The sequence below is a fragment of the Cucurbita pepo genome, chromosome LG05 (assembly GCF_002806865.2).
Source record: "Cucurbita pepo subsp. pepo cultivar mu-cu-16 chromosome LG05, ASM280686v2, whole genome shotgun sequence".
Classification (NCBI taxonomy): domain Eukaryota; kingdom Viridiplantae; phylum Streptophyta; class Magnoliopsida; order Cucurbitales; family Cucurbitaceae; genus Cucurbita; species Cucurbita pepo.
Genome location: NC_036642.1, coordinates 2,260,422 through 2,283,273, shown reverse-complemented (window position 1 = coordinate 2,283,273; position 22,852 = coordinate 2,260,422). Strand labels below are relative to the sequence as shown.

The 22,852-nt window shown below is 36.7% G+C and overlaps 4 protein-coding genes across 9 annotated transcripts in view; all 4 read left to right on the top strand.

The window, feature by feature from the left end:
- LOC111795455 (vesicle-associated membrane protein 714) overlaps positions 1–2,080 on the top strand; it is a 5,082-nt gene extending 3,002 nt beyond the window's left edge. Inside the window, exons 3-4 of the mRNA XM_023677894.1 lie at positions 886–1,049; positions 1,654–2,080. Of these exons, the coding sequence (XP_023533662.1) occupies positions 886–1,049; positions 1,654–1,744 (255 nt within the window). The 3' untranslated portion in view covers positions 1,745–2,080. The remainder of the gene's footprint in view (positions 1–885; positions 1,050–1,653) is intronic.
- A 1,540-nt stretch (positions 2,081–3,620) lies between these two features.
- Positions 3,621–7,619, top strand: LOC111795461. 3 transcript variants are annotated; one of them, XR_002815202.1, is made up of 6 exons: positions 3,621–3,742; positions 5,502–5,552; positions 6,377–6,489; positions 6,607–6,696; positions 6,931–7,026; positions 7,255–7,619. XR_002815202.1 is itself a non-coding variant. In XM_023677902.1 (5 exons), the coding sequence occupies exons 1-5, from the start codon at positions 3,658–3,660 to the stop codon at positions 7,375–7,377; spliced, it is 468 nt and encodes a 155-aa protein (XP_023533670.1). In that variant the 5' UTR covers positions 3,621–3,657; the 3' UTR covers positions 7,378–7,619. The 3 variants fall into 3 exon arrangements, 1 of the variants encoding a protein (XP_023533670.1); XR_002815201.1 differs by having other exon boundaries at positions 6,607–6,702; XM_023677902.1 differs by lacking the exon at positions 6,931–7,026 and having other exon boundaries at positions 6,607–6,702.
- A 35-nt stretch (positions 7,620–7,654) lies between these two features.
- On the top strand, positions 7,655–8,997 carry LOC111795452 (probable F-box protein At2g36090). The gene has a single exon (XM_023677889.1). The coding sequence runs from the start codon at positions 7,885–7,887 to the stop codon at positions 8,920–8,922; it is 1,038 nt and encodes a 345-aa protein (XP_023533657.1). The 5' UTR covers positions 7,655–7,884; the 3' UTR covers positions 8,923–8,997.
- A 4,944-nt stretch (positions 8,998–13,941) lies between these two features.
- LOC111795778 (probable DNA double-strand break repair Rad50 ATPase) lies at positions 13,942–16,308 on the top strand. Of its 4 annotated transcripts, none has more exons than XM_023678356.1 (4): positions 13,942–14,080; positions 14,321–14,597; positions 14,720–14,821; positions 14,895–16,308. In XM_023678356.1, exons 1-4 carry the CDS (start codon positions 13,989–13,991, stop codon positions 16,194–16,196), a joined length of 1,773 nt encoding a protein of 590 aa, XP_023534124.1. In that variant the 5' UTR covers positions 13,942–13,988; the 3' UTR covers positions 16,197–16,308. The 4 variants fall into 4 exon arrangements, with proteins under 4 accessions (XP_023534124.1, XP_023534125.1, XP_023534122.1 ...); XM_023678357.1 differs by having other exon boundaries at positions 14,000–14,080; positions 14,235–14,597; XM_023678354.1 differs by having other exon boundaries at positions 14,000–14,080; positions 14,209–14,597.
- Positions 16,309–22,852: the final 6,544 nt, after the last annotated feature.

Here is a 22,852-nt window from a genome sequence, read left to right as displayed (position 1 = left end):
AAAAAAAAAAAAAAAAAAAAAAAAAAAAAAAAAAAAAAAAAAAAAAAAAAAAAAAAAAAAAAAAAAAAAAAAAAAAAAAAAAAAAAAAAAAGAAAGAAGAAGAAGAAAGAAAGAAAAAAAAAAAAAAAAAGGAAAAGAAAAAAAAAAAGAAAAAAAGAAGTCAGAATTTCTAGTTTAGCTGCTCTATTGGGCTCTTAAGCTGTTGGCAAGGTACGAGGAAGGAATTGTTTGATTCAGGTGCTATTACCCACACCTTGAGAAGACGTATTTTAGGGTGGGGTAATGATAGAATTGGGTTAAGATTGTTATTAGGAGTATATTAGTCATACTTGCTGAGTTTGATAGTGTTAACCATAGATAGAGCGGATGTAGGGTTAGGCATAGGAAATACAAATACTTGTGTAGATGCGAGATCGAAGGACCTCTCAAAATGTTATTATATATCATATCCATGTGTTCTCTTTTTGTTATAAGAATGAATGTTCTACTTCAATTTCTGGTTCCCATCATAGCGTCACCAGACTACTTTTTCATGCTGTAATTTTCTTTGTTCCTTAGATTTTGTGTAGGGTACCTTTCACTAATGAGTACAGAATTAATAACTGATGGATAAGATAATCTCTTCCTCCTCCTCAGTGAAGTTTTCTAAAAGCTCTTTGGTAAATTTTCAAAACAGAATAGTTAAGAAAAGGTTTACACAAACAGATCTGAAGGCCGTATTTTCCCTTAAAACTGATTATCGTGTCCAGGAATGGGCAGATTCGTTACCACACGTCTTATATTTTATTCTGTATTTGCATATGCTTTTTCTCATTTTCCCTTTGGCTTTGGTACCATGTCTCCCTGCTTCTTTTCTGTTCTGAAAAACTTAAATCTGCTTTGCAGATACGGACAATTATGGTGGATAATATTGAAAAAATATTGGAGAGAGGTGATCGTATTGAACTTCTTGTTGATAAAACTGCAACAATGCAAGATGGTGCATTTCATTTCAAGAAACAGTCTAAGCGACTTCATCGAGCACTTTGGATGAAAAATGCCAAACTTTTGTAAGTAATAATATATTTTTATGTTCATAAAAAGGTGTCTGAATGGCTACGGTAGAAAACAAGAACAGCTACACAGCATTATTTCCATTATGTATTATTTTTCTTCTGGAAACTGTTTTCAGAAATCTTTTGTTCAACATTGTTTTTGAATGGCTTTTTTTTTTTTTTTTTTTTAGTTCAACAAGTCAATTGCACATATTTCTGGTTGACCTGTGCTTAGTTTGGTTTCAAATGCTATTATTTGTGTTTAAAAACAGAAAATTGTTTTCAAGCATATTTTCCAAACAGCCCATGTAGTTCGTAGCATGACAGTCACAGGGATCTTAAAGAACAATGATAGTCATGAGAATGTATGTAGTATGTATGGTATACCGTTTTTTTTAAGATCACAATTAACTATGTTGCTTACTAAAATTTTTGGAGAACAATCAATTTTTTTGGTTTCATGATTGAAATAAACCCGATGATGGTATGAGTACCTAAGCAGGAACGTTGTCACAAGTCTGACTTTTCTGTATTTTGGTTATTTGGTAGAGGTTTAAGTCAGTTTGACGCTTTAATGCACCTATGTTTCTCATAGAATCGTATATTTCCATCTTTACAGAGCTCTGATGACATGTTTGATCGTAGTACTGCTGTATGCAATAGTTGCTGCTTTCTGTGGGGGCATTACTCTATCTTCTTGCAGATCTTAAATTCCTCAACGGGTATGCTATGATGATGGATTTTAAGCTCATCTGCGGGACTTTCAAATCGAAGGATGGATTCAGCGGCTTTGCACCACAGAATCTTAACATACAATACCATGTTCATAAAGCTGCAAACTTTCTAGATTTGTCCCTGTAAATTCTTCTCCTGTGGTTGCAGTATGTGTGCAATTGCTCTTGGAAAGCTCGTCGCGTTGTACTTTTGCAACTGACTATTTGTTTATCTTTATTATTTTCGTTTTGTAAATTGCTTGATATTTGTTGCCATGTCTTATTTGAATTGAAGATTTTGCTATTTCAAAGGTCATTTTCCCCTTTTCTTGCCTCCGGTTTGAATAGATTGATTGTACCACATGCAACCTGACTTGGAGTCAACTTCTTTATTATTATTATCTTTTATTTTTTATCCTATAATTGCAGTGTAAAGGGGCTTAAAGCATGGAAAACCGTTGGACCGATCTCCTTGGTCTGTGGTGCGAACCGCTCCGAAAAGACCATATAAGACGTAAATCGGTCCAGTCGGTTCCTTCTTTCAGAGAAGAAGGCTTCACTTTGCGTTGCGCTGTAGAGATCCCTTTTGGTAGCGTTTCATTTCAATTTCTTCTGCACTTTTATTTATTGCACGCTCACTTTCGCCATCTGAAAAGTCAAATTACTTCCATAACCCTTATCCAATTTTCCTTCTCTTAGTTGACTCTCATGAATTACTTTTATTTAGTTACTTCAGTTCTTTGAGTAGAAGCTGAAAATGAATGCTGACTCTTTCTTTGTATTCAACTAACAGTCTTTTATGATTAACTTATTCTTCATGAATTTTCCCTAATCTGCAGCTTTAATCTTGCCCTAATCTGTATCAGTGTGTATTATTTTTCTTCTAATCTTCAGCTTAAATCTTGCCCTAACCTGAAGGCCTGATATTTTCCTATGCACTATAGAGATCTTCTGTCAGGATCCAATTGATGACGTTCTAGAGGATTTCAATGAATGGATCATAAATTGTCCCCATCAGCAGAGGAGGAATTTCATGGAGAGAAGGTTTTGAGTTTATCCTTGTAGAAAATTTCACTCTTAGTCTTAACTTTATTCTGTCTGGTTTCTTTTGAAGTGATTGTAATTCTCCCCATATCCACTTTTATTATTTTGCTCAACTACTCCATGGAATGTATACATGTTGAAAAGACTACCATTATCTTTTTCTAGGTGTTTGGACTTTCCACTTGAAGAAACTAAGGATGTGGACTGGTGGCATTGCTTCAAAAACACATTTGGTTGTTGGTAATATGATGTTGATATTCAGCCACCACCTAATCAATAGATATATTATTTTGTTAATGTGGGATCCATCATACTTATGTAGTTGAATGGACAGTATCTACTACTACGGTTACATTGGAAAATTTTCCACAGCCTCAAGTATTATCTTTCATGGGGAAGAGGATGAAGGCGAGGAAGATAGATCAGGGATATGTTGCGGCCACAGATATAAATAAGGTAGCCCTTTCTACTTAAAAGATCCTTTCTTGTTTTTGATATGTGTTTTGGATGGTAAAATGCATTTTTTACTGTGCTATGTTTGCATAAACTCGAGATTTCGTAATTCTTCGATGGTTTAGTGGTGAGATTTTTTCATTAAAAACCAAAACTTATTTTTATGTTCGTTTTAACGAATAACAATGTGTATGTGTATCAGGAAAGGTATATCAGAGCTTGTCACAGGGCATTCTTTATAGTCGAGCTTTTAATTTGTTTTATGAGGTAAAACATTCATAGGTGTATGCTTCATTGCTGGGATATCATTTATTTATTTTTTTTTTAAAAGAAATTTGCGTTCAACAATTACAAAAATGAGAGATCGAATTATTGACTTATGAGGCGGTAAACGTGTCTTATCTACAAAAACTATGCTAATTTTTATTTCAAATTGTGTTTTAGGTCAACATCTCAAATACAAACCTTTGCACCCAATAGTTGAAGCGGTAATATACGGTATGAAGATTAATTTTCTAAGAACATCTCTATTTGTCAATTTGTTGGATAGTTGATCTAAACTTTTGAATATCACTATTCACGAATTTACAACAAGTATTTAGTCCTCCAATCTTTTCATACATAGACAAAATCACTTTTTGCAGATAACATGTTGTCGTTTACAAAATTGTCCTAGAATCATAATCTCCAACAAAGATAAAGTTAAGGGACATGTTACCAAATGCATTTTCCAACTGTCACAAATTATTGCCCAAGAAAGGTTTTTCTGGAGGAACCAATATTAATATTCTTCATGAGTCATGTCAATACCTATCCACTTACTGATATGACTGGAGATTATCCAAGTGCCAAAACCTATGGCTATGCCCAGATAAATTTCAAGTTAAACGTGTATTTTTATGTGGAAATTCTTAATTGTTAAGCTTGTACTTGGTCCACATATTAGCTACTAGAGCATAGGTGAAAGAATTGCGTGGTTAATGGGACAGGAATTCTGGCAACTTGAAAAATCACATTTTTTTAGTTAGGTCCGTTGTATTCTAATAATGTAGGTTGATGTGACCTGCTTAGTAAGCAGAATACCATTTTAGGATGGGAGTGTTAGGGAGAAGTCCTTTCGGCTGTTACACTCCTTGCTTTTGATATAACGCTCCATATTCAAGATTAGGGTTAAGATCTAGAGTCTGGATTCGATACTTGACAACCTTGACTATCATCATAAACCAATAGAGTCTTTTTATTATGCTTTGTTCATACTCTCATGCTTTCTAGTAAATTATCAAAAAGGTCACCCAACATAGTATTGCTCCAAGCAAATCACGCTTAATTTGATTTTTTTTTTATTTTTTATTTTTTAGTAGCTCAATCATTGAAACTTCAAAGTTACGTATGTTTGGATTTGAGTAATCCTATGTCGGAACAACCCCAAAGTTCACTTTGAATCAAGAATATCCTACTGTGAACCCATAGACTGTGTGTTGACATGTTGCCAAAGTTCACTTTGAATCAAGAATATCCTACTGTGAACCCATAGGATGAGCGTTGACATGTTCCACAGCAGAAAATTTCTTGCTACACAAGTCGTGTCACTGCATTTGTTCAACAAGGTTGTTAAAGCTACAGTGATTAGATGTAGGATTTTGATTACAAGGAATGAATGTTTCAAGAGAGTTGGGAAAAGGAACAATAAAAAGTGTTTTTTTCCAAACGTTAGTGGGGAAGGACGTTGCACGTGTTGTGATGGACAAGCTCTATTAACTTTCTCTTATCGCGGATGACCAGCTAGTTGATCTTAGCAAATCAAAACATCTCTCCCTATTGGTCTCACAATTCCATTGCCTCTTTTCGTCTCTTCTCCAAAAACTTCTAGTTGAGGAAAAAGATTCACCGAAAAGAATTCATGAACCACATCTTTCATCCGACCTATATTCTTTTTCTTTCATCCGGCCTATATTATTTTAGGCTGATAAATACGATTGACTAGAATTGAAGTCTATATAGTCTAGTTTAGCCAATATTTTTATAAAATAGACGAGAGATAAGTATTTAGATTAAAATAGAATANTTTTTTCTTTAATAAGAGAATTAGTGGGTCAAGTGATACAATTTGTAATGACTTTGACATCTTTCATGAACTAATTTATGATTAGATTAATTGATTGCTGATGAAGAGAGGTGTCCAACACTTTTAAGGGAAGAATCCAAAATTTAATAAATAAATAAATCGTTATTTACAATTCTTATATATTCTTGACAGCCAATAATGGAGAATCTGCAGCACCACTTTGGACCTCGTCATCAATTCATCGTATGTCTTCTTCTATACTATATATTATTTCATGTTATTCTCAAATACTTTAGCTGTATGATTTAAATTATATTTTTAATTTTATCTTCAATTATTGAAAGGCTTAGAAAAATTTAGAGAGCTTTTCTTCCAGGAATCTTTAATTAATATTTTCATTTGCTGGGCGGCTCATTAAATTATATATATAAGAACAACTTTTTAAGAATTTAATAATTCAAGTAGGAGTGGTTGTGTTGAATATTGAAGAAATATTTAAACTAATATTTATNCTTGCTACACAAGTCGTGTCACTGCATTTGTTCAACAAGGTTGCTAAAGCTACAGTGATTAGATGTAGGAATTTGATTACAAGGAATGAACGTTTCAAGAGAGTTGGGAAAAGGAACAATAAAAAGTGNATTTTAAATGCCTATTTCACTTCTCAAATTGATTGATCAAGTGGAAAGAATAATCCACTCATGAAATTATAGTTGAGGATATATTATAATAAAATGAAAATTCATTATAAGTTTTATTTATATTAAGATTTTTTTTTTTAATATGAGAATAGTTACCATAGAAAAGTTATTTATTTATTTATTGAGTGTAATTGAGCTGGAATTTGAGATTTTGACCTTTTTATTTATTTATTTATTGTGATGTATGGGTTTGTTAGTTATGTTATGCTTACGTTGGTCGGTAGAAAATTTTAGTTAATCATATAAAGATTTTTGTAGGGAAAAAGAACAGAAGTCAAGGTAGCAGTTAAGAAGGAAGAAAGGAAAAAAAAAAGAAAAAAGAAAAAAGAAAAAAGAAAATAAAAAATAAAGAGGGCAATAATGCAGGAGTGAGGCGGCTGTCCAGTTTTTCAAAGCGGGGAGATTCGGAAGAATTTGGGCATACACAAGTTGACAAAATTCGCAACTACTTTATGAGGTTTAGACAAAAGTTTGATTTGGTTAGGAATTAGTCTTTTATAAATTATCTTTACTTAACTAACTTACTTAACCACACGAGTGTGTTGCGTAAGTCTTTAATTGAACGGGTTTTTTATCGATCATTCTTCTATTTGCAGGTTCGAGTTGTTTGGTTTTTGTCTTCTATACTGCGGACTTCTCTTCAAAGGATTAGAGAAGGTTTAGAAGCAAAGCAGCTTCACCGACAGGTTCAGGTGCTTATCGTTTACAACTTCAAATAGCCCGAGTATAATCTTAGAATTTGGGCATACACAAGTTGACAAAATTGGCAACTACTTTATGAGGTTTAGCCAAAAGTTTGATTTGGTTATGAATTAGTCTTTTATAAATTATCTTTACTTAACTAACTTACTTAACCATACGAGTGTGTTGCGTAAGTCTTTAATTGAACGAGTTTTTATCGATCATTCTTCTATTTGCAGGTCTGAATTGTTTGGTTTTTGTCTTCTATACTGCGGACTTCTCTTCAAAGGATTAGAGAAGGTTTAGAAGCAAAGCAGCTTCACCGACAGGTTCAGGTGCTTATCGTTTACAACTTCAAGTAGCCCGAGTATAATCTTAGAATTTGGGCATACACAAGTTGACAAAATTGGCAACTACTTTATGAGGTTTAGACCAAAAGTTTGATTTGGTTAGGAATTAAAGTCCTTTATACATTATCTTCACTTAACTTACTTAATCACACGTATGTGTTGCGTAAGTCTTTTAACTGAATGAGTTTTGATCAATCATTCTTCTATTTGCAGGTTCGAGTTGTTTGGGTTTTGCCTTTTATACTGCAGACTTCTCTTCAAAGGATTAGAGAAGGTTTAGAACCAAAGCAGCTTTACCGACAGGTTCAGGTGCTTATCGTTTACAATTTCAAGTAGTCGGGTATAATCTCATTTCTCATTTTCTTTCCTTCTTTTACTAGAGCATATCTTTTGTGAAATAAGGTTGTGTGGTAAGTAAAACACTACAATTAAACTCAAATTCTGGTCATTGTTGGACATCGTTATAGGATCGACTAGGCTTACAGATTAGGATTTCAACCTCGTTTTAAGAAATTTAACCTTAAATTTGACCAGAATCAAGTCGGTAGTTTAACCCTGGAAATGGATGGAAAGAGAGAGGCAAAGATATTTTGAAGAAGAGATAAAGAATGGATGTGGGTTCCTAACTTATAAATATCTTTTAAGGACTCCCCTCCTGAACAAACCATAGCCCTTCGTTACCCTTTTTTATTTTCAAAATCATCCAAAAGTTTTCTCAAATTGCAATTCAACCCCTAAAGTTGACCATTTCTTAATAATAATGTACTTTTGTCCTATAAAATCTCTCAAACCTTCTCCCCTTTTTATCCCAAAAGGCTCCGTCTTAGGCCGAAAGTCAAAATCATGCCTTCTTCTTCTTCTTCTTCTTCTCATCATCTCCCCTCCACCATTGCCGCCCTCCACTCCGAAATCCTCCAGACTCATATTCTCACCCGCCTCGACGGCCCTGCTCTGGCCTCCGCCGCCTCTGCCTCTTCCCGCTTCCGCCACCTCTCCGCCGAGGACCAACTCTGGCGTCAAATTTGCTCTGCCACCTGGCCCTCAACCACTCATCCCCTAATCCAGCAAGCCATCTCCGCCTTCCCTTCCGAACACCGGTCCTTCTTCTCCGACGTATTTCCCCTGCTCGATTGCCGGTCGCTTCGTTGCGATCTCGACCGTTCCCCTTCCTCCGAATTGATCTCCGCCGTGGACATTCATTACAAGGACAAACCCCTCTTCTCCAAAGTCCACTCCACCGATACCAACACGAATTGGTTCCTCTACTCCCCATTTCGCGTCGACGTAATCGACCCAAAAGACTCAATTCCGTTGCCGATTCGCCGCCGAGAGAAACGCGAAGATTGGGTAGCTAATCTAGAGCAAAATCTAACGGCGAGTTGGATTGTAATCGACCCAATTAAGAACAGAGCAGCAAACGTCTCGAGTAGGCAGGCAGTGAACGTCCGGCGACACTGGTTATCCGGCGAGATACAAGTACAATACACGACGATGATGGGCGGCGACGGGAGGGCGGGGTCGAGAACGGAGATGGTACAGTGCTCGGTGGTGGTGATTTGCGGCGAGAAAGAAGAGGATGGGATGGAAATGAGCGTTAGAGAGGTGAGTATGCAGATTTTGGACATGGAAGGGAAGCATTTGAACGGGAAGCAGAGCTCCGGGATTCTGGGTGAAGCCATGGAAAGGGGGAAGAGAATTAAAGAACAGAAAGGGGAAGCGAAATTGAGGTTCGGAGAATACGAGGAGCTGAAGAGGAAGAGGAAAGGCCGGAAAGACAGAATCGAGAATGCTTTGGATATGCTCTGTGTTCTCACCGGAATCGCCATTTTTCTGTCTTTCTGCACCTTCATCTTCTTCTTCTTCTTCTTCACATCAACTTGAATTAATCATGATTAATCTCCCTAATTAAACCCTAATCCTTCATTATTTTATTCCAAACATATATTCTTAATAATATTCAAATTCAATGGTTTGGGCCGAAGCAGGAGAAGCCCAAATCAAAGGCAGGCCTGTACAATTATTATTTAAATATAAATTATATATATATATATATATATATATATATATATATATTCCGAAGACGGTTGAGTCCCCCGTCTTTTATTTCGTTCTCAAGTTCTTGAACTTATGGAGTCTCGACCCATTTGTTTGTTAACACAATGACACCAAGTCCTTGTTGCAGCTCGGGCTATTGAATCCGCTATTTTATTTTTGGTACCAACAATTAAGAATTGTTTGCCTCTACTTACGCATCAATACTCGGATTTCAATTGTGTGTGACACAACAATATCGCATCTAATTATCATCTTGGTTTCCAACAACACGACCCATACATCGTGATGTCGTCCCATGTCTCAGGACATATTGCCCATCTTAGCTTACTCGAACACAATCGTTAGGAACTGACCCGTGTGTCGGTTATCTTATCGGGATATATATATATATGAATAAAATAATTTTGATATCTTTAAAATTAATTAAAAAAAAGAGGAAGTTGGATATAATGTATGATTATTAAATACAAAATTAGATAGGATGAAAATGAGAGCATTAAATTTGAATTAAAGATAAGCATTAATAATTAAAGGGGAAAGAAAGAAAGAAAAAATAATAATAGGGTCAAAGGAAGGATGAAGGATAGCTTTTAAAAGTACCTATAATATTATTATTTATCAAAATTTTAATTACAGAATAAAGTAAAATAAAATATAAATAAATAAAAATGAGAAAATACCAATTTTCTTTTGTACCTTTTTACCCTTTATTTTGTCTTTTTTTGCTTACTACATCCCTAAGAATATCTGTCTATCAATTTTTCAACATAATAAAATCTTTAAAAAATAAAAAATAAATAAAGATTAAATTTTTTAATAAGGAGCCAAATTCCAATATTGCCCCTACTTATAGTCCGTATGTGATGAATGGACCAATATCGGAGCTGTTTGGTGTTAATGTAACCGTGCTAGACCACTGTTGGTAGCAGATATTGTCATATTTTAAGTTTTTCCTCGAAGCTTTTAAAACTATGTTTTTTCACACCCTTGTAAACAATACTTTTTCTCCTCCTTTAGATGTATGATCTCACAATTTACTCTCTCCGAGGCTCACCGTCCTCGCTAGCGCTCATTTCCCTCTCCAATCGATGTTATTCACATCTCTAATCGATGTGGGATCTCACAATCATCCATTTTGGAGCCCAACGTTCTCACTAGCACAAAACCCGATGTATTGAAGTCTTGAGTTGTGGTCCAATTGAACATGAAATGACCCTTTTAAATCTGACTCATTAGACTCAAAGGCATGAGATGCTTCACCCAATTCAATTCAATTCAATTCAATCAACAACTTCAGTTTTGGAGGCATTTGGTTGGATGGGTTCGGGCAATTAAAAACTCCAAATGGGTTTATTGTGTATAGAATTTACGACCTCGATTCTTGTATAATAAGAAATAAAGTCAGCTACGATGAAATAGTTAAAATGAAAAGACATGTTTTTTTTGTTCAAAATTTTTATGCGACACACGCGATCGTGTATGAGAACCGAAAGTCAAGAGATTATGGGAGGTGGGGAAGGAAAAGACACCAACAAAGAACCAACAACGAGATTAGCTACAAAAAGATGTTGGAAGTTTCACATCCATCCATGAAAATTGTGGCTAAAACTCAGTGGAATCTCTCAACTTCATCAGCTTTCTATATGTCTGTACGTTTTTGGTTTATGCTACTGTCCATCAACCCGTCTTTTCATTCATTCATTCATTCTTCGATTCACGATGTAACGAATTGATTCGATCCTTTTTTGTTGTGTTTTCTCTTTCAATCCAATTTGCTTCTACCTAGCTACCCTAAAATGAAACTCTTCCTCCCGATGCAAAAAGGCATTCGATAGAATTGTGTGGCTAATATATACGACCCCGAGACGTCAAATTTTTACGTTTTAGTTACCTTATCGTACCCGAATGGATTTTGATGCTGAAAAAAAAGGGAATTTGGAGTGATGTGGGGGTGGAGTGATTGGAAGTGTGGGAGAGTTGAGTAACATGATGTGCTGTGAGGAAAGGAACAAAAGAGAGAAAGTGGGGGGAAATGGAGGGGCCTCAATGGTGTGTGTGCTAAGTCCAAGCAAGATTTGGGTGTTTTCTTATGGGGTTTTCTGTCTCAGTGTTGCAAATACAGCCATCATAATACCAACATGGGCCCTCGCCCATCCGCACCCGCATCGTAATGCTACAACCTTCAATAATCTGATATCATTTGTTGTGCGTCGTAATGTCACGACCTTCAATGGTCTGTTATCACTTGTTGTGCGTCGTATTGTCACGACCTTCAATGCTCTAATACTACTTGTTGTGTCGTAAATCTACAACTTTCAATAGTCTGATATCACTTGTTGTGCGTCGTAATGTCATGACTTTCAATACTCTAATACTACTTGTTCTGCCGTAAATCTACAACCTTCAATGGTCTGATATCACTTGTTGCGCGTCGTAATGTCAAGACCTTCAATACTTTAATACTACTTGTTCTGCCGTAAATCTACAACCTTCAATGCTTTGATACCACTTGTTGTAGTGGAATGCCACAACCAAAATGTTTGGCTACAACAAGATCGATTGCACTCACACACCCATAAACATAAATTAAACAAACAGACACAAAAATTTATGTGGTTTGGAGAGAATAAATTCTCCTACATCCATGGTGGTAGTCAATCACTATAACCAAAATAAATGAGAATTATGACAATTCATCTCACGACAATTTACAACATAAAGATTATCACCATAAACTAATACGAGTTGTTTGATCATGTCTTGTCTTACTCGTATGTTTTCTAAAAAAAAAAAAAATCGAAAGATTACGAGTATGTACTGTTTAGTCACCGAGGAAGAACGTGTATTTAGTCATTATCATATCATCAATATCACTCTTATTTGGACGTGATGTCGATTAATTCACGTACTATTTTCTTAATCGAGCGTTATAAATTGAATTAAATAAAGATGATAATATGAGTCTTTAATCATGCTTTTAGATCTTGGATTAAGTGGTAAAATAATGGTTGGGACAACATATAAAATTGAATTAAATGAATATAATAACCCATGAGCTTGCGGTTGGGGTCTTTTATTTATATAATAATAAGAGATGATATCAATCATTTGATTCTATTGTATTATTATCTAATCATTCATTACCATTACCATTACTTAATAATGAATTAAATTGAATTTGTTAAAAAAAAGTGTGAAATTGACGATACGTAACGTGTCAAAGCAGATATCTGCTGGTGGTAAGCTTGAGCTATTATAAATAGTATCAGATCCTGACACTGAGTAGTGTTTCCAGTGAGGACGTTGACCCGAAAATATAAGTGAATTGTGAGATCCTATATTAGTTGCAGAGAAAAATGAAACATTCCTTAACAGGGTAACAAAATCTCTTCTTAGTAGACGCGTTTTAAAATTGTGAGGCTGACGACGATACGTAACGTGCTAAAGCGGACAATATCTACTAGTGGTAAGTTTGAGTTATTACAAATAGTATTAGAACCAGACACCGAGTGGTGTGCTAGTGAGGACGCTGACCCGAAGATATAAGTGAATTGTGAGATCCTATATTAGTTGGAGAGAAAAATGAAACATTTCTTACCAAGGTAACAAAACCTCTTCTTAGTAGACGCGTTTTAAAATTGTAAGGCTGACGACGATACGTAACGTGCTAAAGTGGACAATATCTACTAGCAGTGAGTTTGAGCTATTACAAATAGTATTAGAACTAGACACCGAGTGGTGTGCTAGTGAGGACGCCGGACTCTAAAAAAGGTGGATTGCGAGATCCCACATCAGTTTGAGAGGAGAACGTAAAACATTTCTATAAAAGTGTGGAAATTTCACCCTAATAGACGTCGTGGGACATACGTAACGAGCCAAAATGGACAATATTTACGTAAATTTGTGATGTTCCACATTGGTTGGGAGGAGAACAAACCACCATTTAAGATGTGAAAACCTTCCCCTAGCGCGTTTTAAAGCCTTGAGGGGGAGCCCGAGAGAGAAAGCCCAAAGAGGACAATATCTGCTAGCGGTGGATCTAGGCCGTTACAAATGGTATCAGAGCCAGACACTGGACGATGTGCCAGCCTTCTTGCTGTTCCCCAAAGGAGGTAGACACAAAGCGGTGTGCTAGTAAGGACGCTGGCCTCAAAGGGGGTGGATTTGGAGGCGGTCCCACGTCGATTGGAGGAAGGAAAGAGTGCCCCGAAGGGGGTAGACACGAGGCGGTGTGCTAGTAAGGACGGGTGGATTTGGGGGTGGTCCCACATCGATTGGAGGAAGGAAAAAATGCCAACGAGGACGCTGGGCCTCGAAGGGGGTGGATTGTGATGTCCCACATTAGATAGGGACGAGGGGGTAGACACGAGGCGATGTGCTAGTAAGGACGCTGGCCTCAAAGTGGGTGGATTTGGAGGCGGTCCCACATCGATTGAAGAAAGGAAAGAGTGCCACCGAAGACGCTGGGCCTCGAAAGACAATATCTGCTAGCGGTGTATCTGGGCCGTTACAAAATTAATAATGGTCGGTGCAGTTGCCAATTTGCATGGGTACTTGAGAAAAGGGATGTTTGCGGAAATAGAGGAAAATAGAGGGACCAAAACGCAAGAAAAGAAAAAAAGAAGGTTCAGAATGGAGGGTTAACGAGGGGAGAAAGGAGACAAGAATGTAAATACACAGAACCCAGTCAAGGTCCGCACATGCACCTCCCTGATTGACTGTTGAATGCTCACGTGGCTGCCACGTCACCTCTTCTTCTCCTTCCTTTCCCTCTTAAGATTTCCCAAACAGAGCTGTCTCTGTTTCCTTCCCTTCCCTTTTTTCCCTCTGTTTTTTTCTTACTGCATTTCGAGATCTCTCTGAGTCAAAACTGCCCATAAATAGAATCTTTAATGATTCCTTTCTTCGTTGAATTCAAAGCTAAACCCATCTCCCCCTCGCCGGAACTTCACCTGAATCTCTGCAACAGCCACCGTCCGAACAGGTAAACTCTTGACCAGTTTCTTCAATTTATTGAGCTTTTGTTCTTGTTTTTCTTCGATTTCGTCCTCTCTTTTAGTAAGATTTGTGGGTTTTCTTTCCTTTTTTCTTTTGGAATTTGGGTTTTTGAAGATTAAATAATGTCATGGCCAGAGCAGAAAACAGAGGAGATATGTAAGATTAGAAAACGAAGGTGTTCTTCGTCGTCTTCTTCTTCTTCTTCTACTTTGGTCTTTAAATACAGATTCAAGAACACACCCACGTGGAAAATGAGCACAAAATCCCATTCATCCAACCGGTCGCCGTCGTGTTCTGTCGCCGGCGGCGGCAGTAAAGGGAAAGAAGCCTCTGTTTCAGTCTCTGTTTCAGTGTCAGCTCGGAATCATTCCCAGAAGTTGAAGAACAATATGGATATCATTGAAGATAAACAAGAGCTGATGAAAACCCAGGATTTTGTTTCCCAGATCTCGCATTCGTGCTTATCAGATCCGGATCCGTGTTTCAATGACTCAAATTCAAAGGTGAGTTTTTTATTTCGATTATGAATACTCTGTTTTGGGAATTGTGTTGTGAAATGGAATTGGATTTGGGTATTGAAATCTGAGCAAGTGGGGTTTGATTAAATGAATTAAAATCTTCCCAGAAAGTTGAAGGTGACAGAGTTCACAGAAGAAGAACATCGGCATCTTCTATGAGGCTTGGAACAGGGGAGGCCAATTTTCATGGCAATCACTGTTTAATAGAGGTACCCATCCAACTTGGGTTGCTATCATTTTCATATAGATACGATGAGACATAAAGTTATTCATTGAATGCAGATTGAAAATCCAAGTAATCAGGGAAGAACAGCTCGCCGGAAGACAAAATTCATGCTGAAAACACGTTTAAAGGAAGTGGGTAATTGTCTAACAACATCAAAAGAGCTTATAAGAGTATTAAACCATGTTCTAGCTCATGAAGACAACGATCAACACCGTCCATCATCAATTTCACCACTGATTACAGCTTTAAAATTAGAGATGGAGCGAGCCAAGGCTCGTGTTGATCATTTGATTAAAGATCAAAGCTTTCATGGCGATGAAATTGAGATTGTAATGAAGCGATTTACAGAGGAAAAGACAGCGTGGAAGAACAGAGAGAGAGCTCGAGTTCGTAGCTCCATTGCTTCAATGGCGGATGAGATTGAGATTGAGAAGAAGCTTAGAAGACAAGCTGAGAGATTGAACAAAACAATTGCTAAAGAACTCGCTGAAGCTAAAATTTCACTTTCTAAAGCGATGAAAGATCTTCAAAGGGAGCGGAGAGCTAAGGAGATATTCGAGCAAATATGCGATGAATTAGCTAAAGGGATTGGAGAAGACAGAGCTCAATTCGAGGAGTTTAAGAAGGAATCTGCTAAAGTACGAGAAGAAATCGAACAAGAACGTGAAATGCTTCAATTGGCTGATGTTTTACGAGAGGAAAGAGTTCAGATGAAGCTGTCGGAAGCGAAATATCAATTTGAAGAGAAGAACGCCGCCGTGGAACGGCTGAAAGACGAGCTGGAAGCGTTTCTGATAACCCAATTCCGTCATGAAAACAGGGAAGAAGAAGATTATTCCGGCAAGATCAAAGAATTGGAAGCGTATTTGAAGAAAATAAATTTTGGGTCTGTTCAAGAACACCTTGAAGGAGATGGGAAGATTGAAGAACAGGAATGTTCAGAGGAGGACGACAGCGATCTTCATTCGATTGAGCTGAACATGGATAACAACAACAAGAGTTACAGATGGAGCTTTGTTCATGGAGGATCTAAAAGGAACTCATTTGAGAAGGATCAAATCAATGGAAGAAAGTCTGTTTCAGAGAAGATTCAATGGGGAAGCATTTGTTTGAATCGAAAAGCTTCGAATGGCTCTAAAAATGGCGAATTTGTTGGTCGGAAGAGCCATGAAAGTACAGAGAGATTGGAGTGGGAGAGATTTACAGAGGTTTTTGAAAATGAGGGAGACAATGGAAGTGCAGAGAAGAAGAACACTAAATCTGGGAAGTGTCTTAGAGACATTCTGTTTCCAGGATTTGTGGAACCAAATGATGATGTTGGGATTGCTGGCAATGTGGAGATGGATGAAGCTTCTTGATTTGGAAACTTCTTTGTTCTTCATGTTCATATTCATATGTAAATAGAGTTGTATACACCCACAAATTCGTGCAAATCCGATATATTTTGTTATACGATTTCATCTTTAATTACCCGTTTGTCGTTTCGATTTGAAACTCTTTCAAATGTTCTAGAGATTGGTTGTTGGATTCTGGGCGCACTCCTACCGAGAAAGAACAGAGTGGATCATGTTGAGAATTGTTAGGAGAGGAGTTTAAGTCGGCGATCATGAGTTTATAAGTAAGGAATACATCTATGTTGGTACGAGATCTTTTGGAGAACTTATACGTAAAGTGGGCAATATCATATCATTGTAGAGAGTCGTGGTTACTAATGGATCATGCATGAATATTGCTTGAACGACAAAGGAGGAGACATCATCGGGACAGCGCGGTGGAGGATCAAACTAATAAAGAAGCAAGAGCCCAAGAACATGCATTGAAATAGAGCCCAAGAGTTGACCCAACAATTATTGTAACATATACTTGTAAACATTTACTCTCTTTAGACTTCTTTGTTTTCTTTTTTACTTGTTATAATTACATTAGCTCACCGTAATCGATCGAGTACTTGAGATTGGTACCACGAAAAACTCCCCAATAGCATCGACTCGAGAAAGAAAATGTAGGGTTTCGTTCTCGTTGATTAGCTAGCCTCTACTTGAGGAAAAGGTTTCGTAGTTTTGTCCATAAGGTAAGTAATATCTATCCCTCGAGAACCAGTTAAAGCTGAAATGGTATTGAATTCTAAAGCTATTGAGTCATAATGACAAACAAATGCAACCAAGTTAGAGAACGATTGCTATTATCATTATAACAGCTCAAGCCCACTACTAGTAGACATTGTCCACTTTGACCCATTACATATCGCCGTCAGCCTCACGGTTTTAAAACGTGTCTACTAGGGAGAGGTTTCCACAATTGTGAGGTCCTACATCGGTTAGAGAGGGAAACAAAACATTCCTTATAAGGGTGTCGAAACCTCTCCCTAGTAGACACGTTTTAAAATTATGAGACTGACGATGATACGTAACTAACCAAAACGGATAACATCAAGAGGGGATTCAATTGCTTGAGGATTGCATAGACACCCTGATTTTGGATGGAGGGTAAGAGTATAACATCAAGAGGGGATCACGGGGTGCCTTCTTGTCTATGTTGCTCGACAAACAACTCAAAGACCTACCCTTTATTGGAGCTTTCTATTGTATATTGTACATCAAATGTGTGAATAGTTGTGCAATCCTAATAACCTTTTTTAGTACTGTGTTTGTGTACGTGTTGCGACCGTGAAGAGGACTAGGGCAACTAGATTGCATTGTTCCCGAGCGAGGACTCGATGGGCAACCACAAATAATGGCTCGAGTGCTCGAGTGATTAGTCTTTTCACTTTTTACCCATTTTGAAGTGACATAAAAAGAATTTGGATATGAAATTGATGAATTATGAGACGCACACCATTCTTGGGAAAAAAAAAAAAAACACTTAGAGCTTTCAATATCTCCATGTATTTTCTCATTAAATTGCTGTCATTTCTTGGTGTCACATTTATTTGCAATACACCCTTCTCTGAAAATAAAAATTATTGTACCGTCCCCAATTTTAGTAGCCTACACGTCCTTGCGCTTCAATAACTTTCTACCCCACAAACTACTTGTGGCCAAATATTGTTTTTCGACTACGTACAAAGTTTCAACCCATGCATAACTGACCGACACTGTTAGGAACTACAGACCTCCACAATGGTATGATATTATTTACTTTGAGCACAAACTCTCAGGGTTTTACGTTTGGTTTTCCAAAATACCTCGTACCAATAAAAATGTATTCTTTACTTATAAACTCACGATCAACCGAAACAATTCTCAACATATTCGTTACTTATAAACTCATTACGGGTATAAAAGGTTTTGCACTAATTTCGGGCGAGTTTGTAAAAGGAGAAGGGGACAGGACATGCATTAAGGTTTGTTTGGAGTGATTATTAATGTTTACGAAATACAATGTTGTTTGCTAAAGGTTCTGTGTCAGGACATGCCCTGTTTCTAATTGCAACGTTGTTCATTACTATCCATTTAAATCAATACATGTTACAAACAACAAAAGGCCTGTCCAACAATTAAACGCATCCTTCAACATTACTATAGTCCATGTCTTTGAACAAGCTGTCCGGTTGCGTTTTCGGCGCACCCCTGCCCCGGTTACTACTTCGACCAACCCACTACCCTGAATTGTCTTCGAGCGGTTGAGTTCGAATCGAATTTCGATATCATGCTCATACCCTTTTGTGTCGAGGATCATTAGAGGAGGAGCCCCATGTTAGCTAATTAAAAGAACGATCAAGTAAGAAATATATCTCTATTGGTCATACCAGTGTCGAGGTTCGTGATTACTAACATTCTATACTTTTCAGTAATAATTGTTTTTACTTTCCAGTAATAATTGTAGAGCTGTGATTCAAATTAAGCTCGTACAAAGTACTATCTTGTCTTCATGTACTTAAATTTCCCTTAACGTCGTTTATTGGTTACTCTAAAACTAAATTGAAATTGAATTTTATTGTTAATTTTAAATAATGTATATACAAAAATAATTTTTTAAAAACTATTTAAAAGGTAATATTTTAAAATATATATTAATATGGAATTGAAAATTTTAATTAATATATATTTTACAAATTAATATTTTTATTTTATTAAAAACACGATTTTGAATCAAAATAATTAAAAATAAATAAATAAATATTTTAAATTTATGTTCTAACTAATTGTAACTGTATGACCCTACCATTCTGAAAGCGGTAAGGACAGAGTGGAGTGGGTTGGGCCCTGTTCTTTTTACTTCTTTATTTTATTATTATTATTATTTTTTTTTTTTTTACTTTGTTTCTCAATTTTAAATAATTTTATTCTTCATTACTCGTCTACCTGTGTAGGTCCTAGTCTGTCTTCAAGATTGGTTTATGGCGTCATAACATTAGCCTTGACCCGTTCCTACACTCAATAGAAGTGTTCATCCTAAACCACCTACTTGCATAGTCCATAATCTCTTACAATATCGATTTACGGAGTTGCGGTGTCGGCCTTGACTCGTGCCTACGCTCAATAGGGGTTCTCATCCTGACACCTACCTGTGTAGTCCCTAGACTGGTTTACAGGTTCGCCGTTTGTACACTCATGTAGTCTAGAGTGCTTAAGAACTTACCTTACCTCCGTATCTTCCTCGTTCTTTGATGGTTTTGAATGATTCAAAAGTCCAAAGTGCTTTTCCTTAAGGTTACGAGAAGATTTTGTGAAGGAAGCTTGGTCGGAATCAAACTCCTTGTGGCCGAAATCGAGTTGACTTTGACCATTTTTCCAGTTTTTCACTATTTTTCTCATATATATATATATATTTTAGTTCGAGACTTTTCCAAGCATTTTTCTCTCCTAGATAATCTTAAAATTTGATCTCTAAAACTCTCAATAAAATCCCGAAGATTTCATAAAAAATTTAATTCTCAATCTAGAAAGAGTTCTCGACGAGAGTGAGTAGAGGGAACTAATGACTATCCATATTTAGTTTTCGTGAAATACGATATCAGATCATGTATATGAGATTACCAAAGATACATAAGGAACGATATCAATGTTGGATTCCGGTTTAAACATCGAAACGTATCGAAAGTCGATTGCTCGGGTAGCGGTCTTACATGAATTGATACACATGAAGCACAGAAAGCAACAAAAAAAGTAGAATGATTGAAAGAAATAAAAGAAGGAAAGCACCGAAATGTTAGGTGATTATAAGTGGTGCATTGATAGTCTCACTGAAATTTGTTTGGAATAGGATATGAACTTGAAGAGGGTTGTTCGTTCGTAATTGGGTGATGACATGAATGTGCTCGATGCATTGATATCCACTGGGCCCTCTCTGATTATTATCTGTGTACCTTTGTGCCCCAATTTTGTGTGTTTTTAATACCCATTTCCCTCGCCCTTGCTATCTTCACTTGCTTGCCTTGCTATTCAACGCATCACAGGCACAACCCTCTCACTCAAATTCAAATTGCATTTTCTTTTTTTTTAAACTTCTTCCTCATAATACCCTCTATTTCCTTGTGAATTGTAGGTTAAAAATGAGCAAGAGACCGAGAAGTAGCGAGATCGAGGTCGCCTTGAGAGTGGACATGAACCGCTCGCCAACGACCTCGTCGATGAGCATGTTTGGAGGATCAGAGTCGGGATCGGGATCGGATGTGTCGGTGGAGAGTTCTTGCTTGTCGTTGTGGGATGGGGAAGTGGAGGAGGACGAGATGATAGTAACGAGATCGATGANCCTCGTCGATGAGCATGTTTGGAGGATCAGAGTCGGGATCGGGATCGGATGTGTCGGTGGAGAGTTCTTGCTTGTCGTTGTGGGATGGGGAAGTGGAGGAGGACGAGATGATAGTAACGAGATCGATGATGCTTGTCGGGTGTCCGGGGTGCTTCATGTACGTGATGCTGACCGACAAGAGCTCCCAATGTCCCAAATGCAAGAACAATGTGTTTCTTGATTTCTTCAACCAACAAAAACATCATGCCTAGCTTCCTTATAGCTCAAACAAACCTCTAATTTTGTATGTTTGCTTTGTTTTTGTTGCGTTTGGTTGGTATGCGTAATCTAAGCCCGAGTCCGCTCGAGTCAACTCAAGTCAACTCGGGTCTATGAATGAATTGACTAATAATCCTTTCTTTCTCCCTTAGTTCTTGCCCTTGCAGCTGTCTGTGTTTACAGATAACAACTTTTGAAATGTCATTAAGATATTATTTTTCCTTTTTCGGGTAAGTTTATAAGCGGAAACTATAGAAACGCATGCATGTTTGAACGTTTAAGTAGATTACGTGTTCTCGATGAAAGAGTATAGAAGGAGGAAGAGATTGATATGCATTATTGATGCATATTGAATGGAAGAAATAAAGGCGAGGCATGAGTCACGAGAGTAGCAATGAATAATGAACATAGAACTCAATAATATTGATCATACAAAACCCACCATTTATGCGCGGTGATTAATGAATCTACTATTTTTTTCCTTTAAACTACCACCTATATCTATATNTTTTTTTTTTTTTTTTTTTTTGTAAAAAAATTCTTTTCGGTTGATTAAAAATATATATTTTATGTTAATCGAATTATGCTCATCTTTTCCTTTCTCTCTCTTTGTCTTTTACCTTGTGAAAGAGTGAAATGAAAGAATAAATACGGAATAGAGGAAAAGCTGAATAAGTAGGGAGAGGATCAAGATCGGAGCTAAGATTCCGAGTTTACAAAAAAGGGACATCTGGGTCCTATTTATTCAAGAACAGTAAACTCGAGAAACTCCTTGACTCCTCTCCCTCTCGGGAGAGTTGCTCTGCTCCTGCCCCTCTCTCTCTCGGTCTTCTCGGGAGAGTAACCTAGTCTCACAGCTGCCATATCTTCCAAAACCAAGTTGTGTATGNTCTCTCGGTCTTCTCGGGAGAGTAACCTAGTCTCACAGCTGCCATATCTTCCAAAACCAAGTTGTGTACGGTCTGGTTTGCAAACCCTACTACATCTGCCTTTACGAGATTTATTATATTTCGATGGATTTCTTCAAATATTTATTTAGTTAAAAACTAAATTAATAATAATAAAAAAAAAACTATAAATTTTATATTTATCTAAAAAATACAAGTGACTTTACAAATATAAAAAATACTCTTATCTTCGGTTTAAAAAATACTTATAAAATTTTAAAAAATAGTATTAATATTTTTAAATTTTATAGTAAATTTTTTTTTACTGCACATATGGAGAAAAACTACATAGGAGAAGAGAGGAGTAAGCAATGAATGCGATTCTTACACCAAGGAGAGGAAGCATGTGTTAAACAGTCTGCCACTTTTATCTGTTCTCTCTGCCAGACCGTTAAATTCTAACGACCATTTCGTTTTCTTTTTTAACATTTTTACAGTCAATAACTTTTTTTTTTCTTCTTGTTCCATATATTTCTTTCAAATAAATAATAATAATTTTATTATTTTGGCAAATGTTGGTGTCATTAAATTTTGGGCAAGAAATGACTTTATTGTTTCCATGTCGGACCACTTCTCGTGATGCCAATTATTTAGTTCATAACTATTACCAACTAACTATTTATCCAATGACTTTTTGCTTTAGTTATTACTTGAATATGAACAAACCTTTCGTATTGTGTTTTGACAAATATCGTGCTACAAAATTGAGTGTAAAGAAAAGACCTACGGAAATTGTATCAAATGCTTTTGAGCAGGTGGAAGAGGGTGTTCGATTGGATGTAGAGGAGTACTACATCCCAAAACCATCACCATAACCATTGACTGCTAAATGGAGGGAAGTGTCGGAACAGGACATGCCAAAAATGTCAACCAATAGGCATTACTAGAATCAAGACGTTATCCAAAAATGTCAACCAATAGGCATTACTAGAACCAAGATGTTATCATGACTAGAAAAAAAAAAGGAAGAGAATTTTGTTTCACTTAGAAGTGATCGGAAAAGGACACACGCCAAAAATGTCAACCAACAGGTATACTAGAACCAAAACGTTATCATAACTAAAAAAAATAAACGAATTTTGTTTTACTTAGAAGTGATCGGAATAGGACACCGA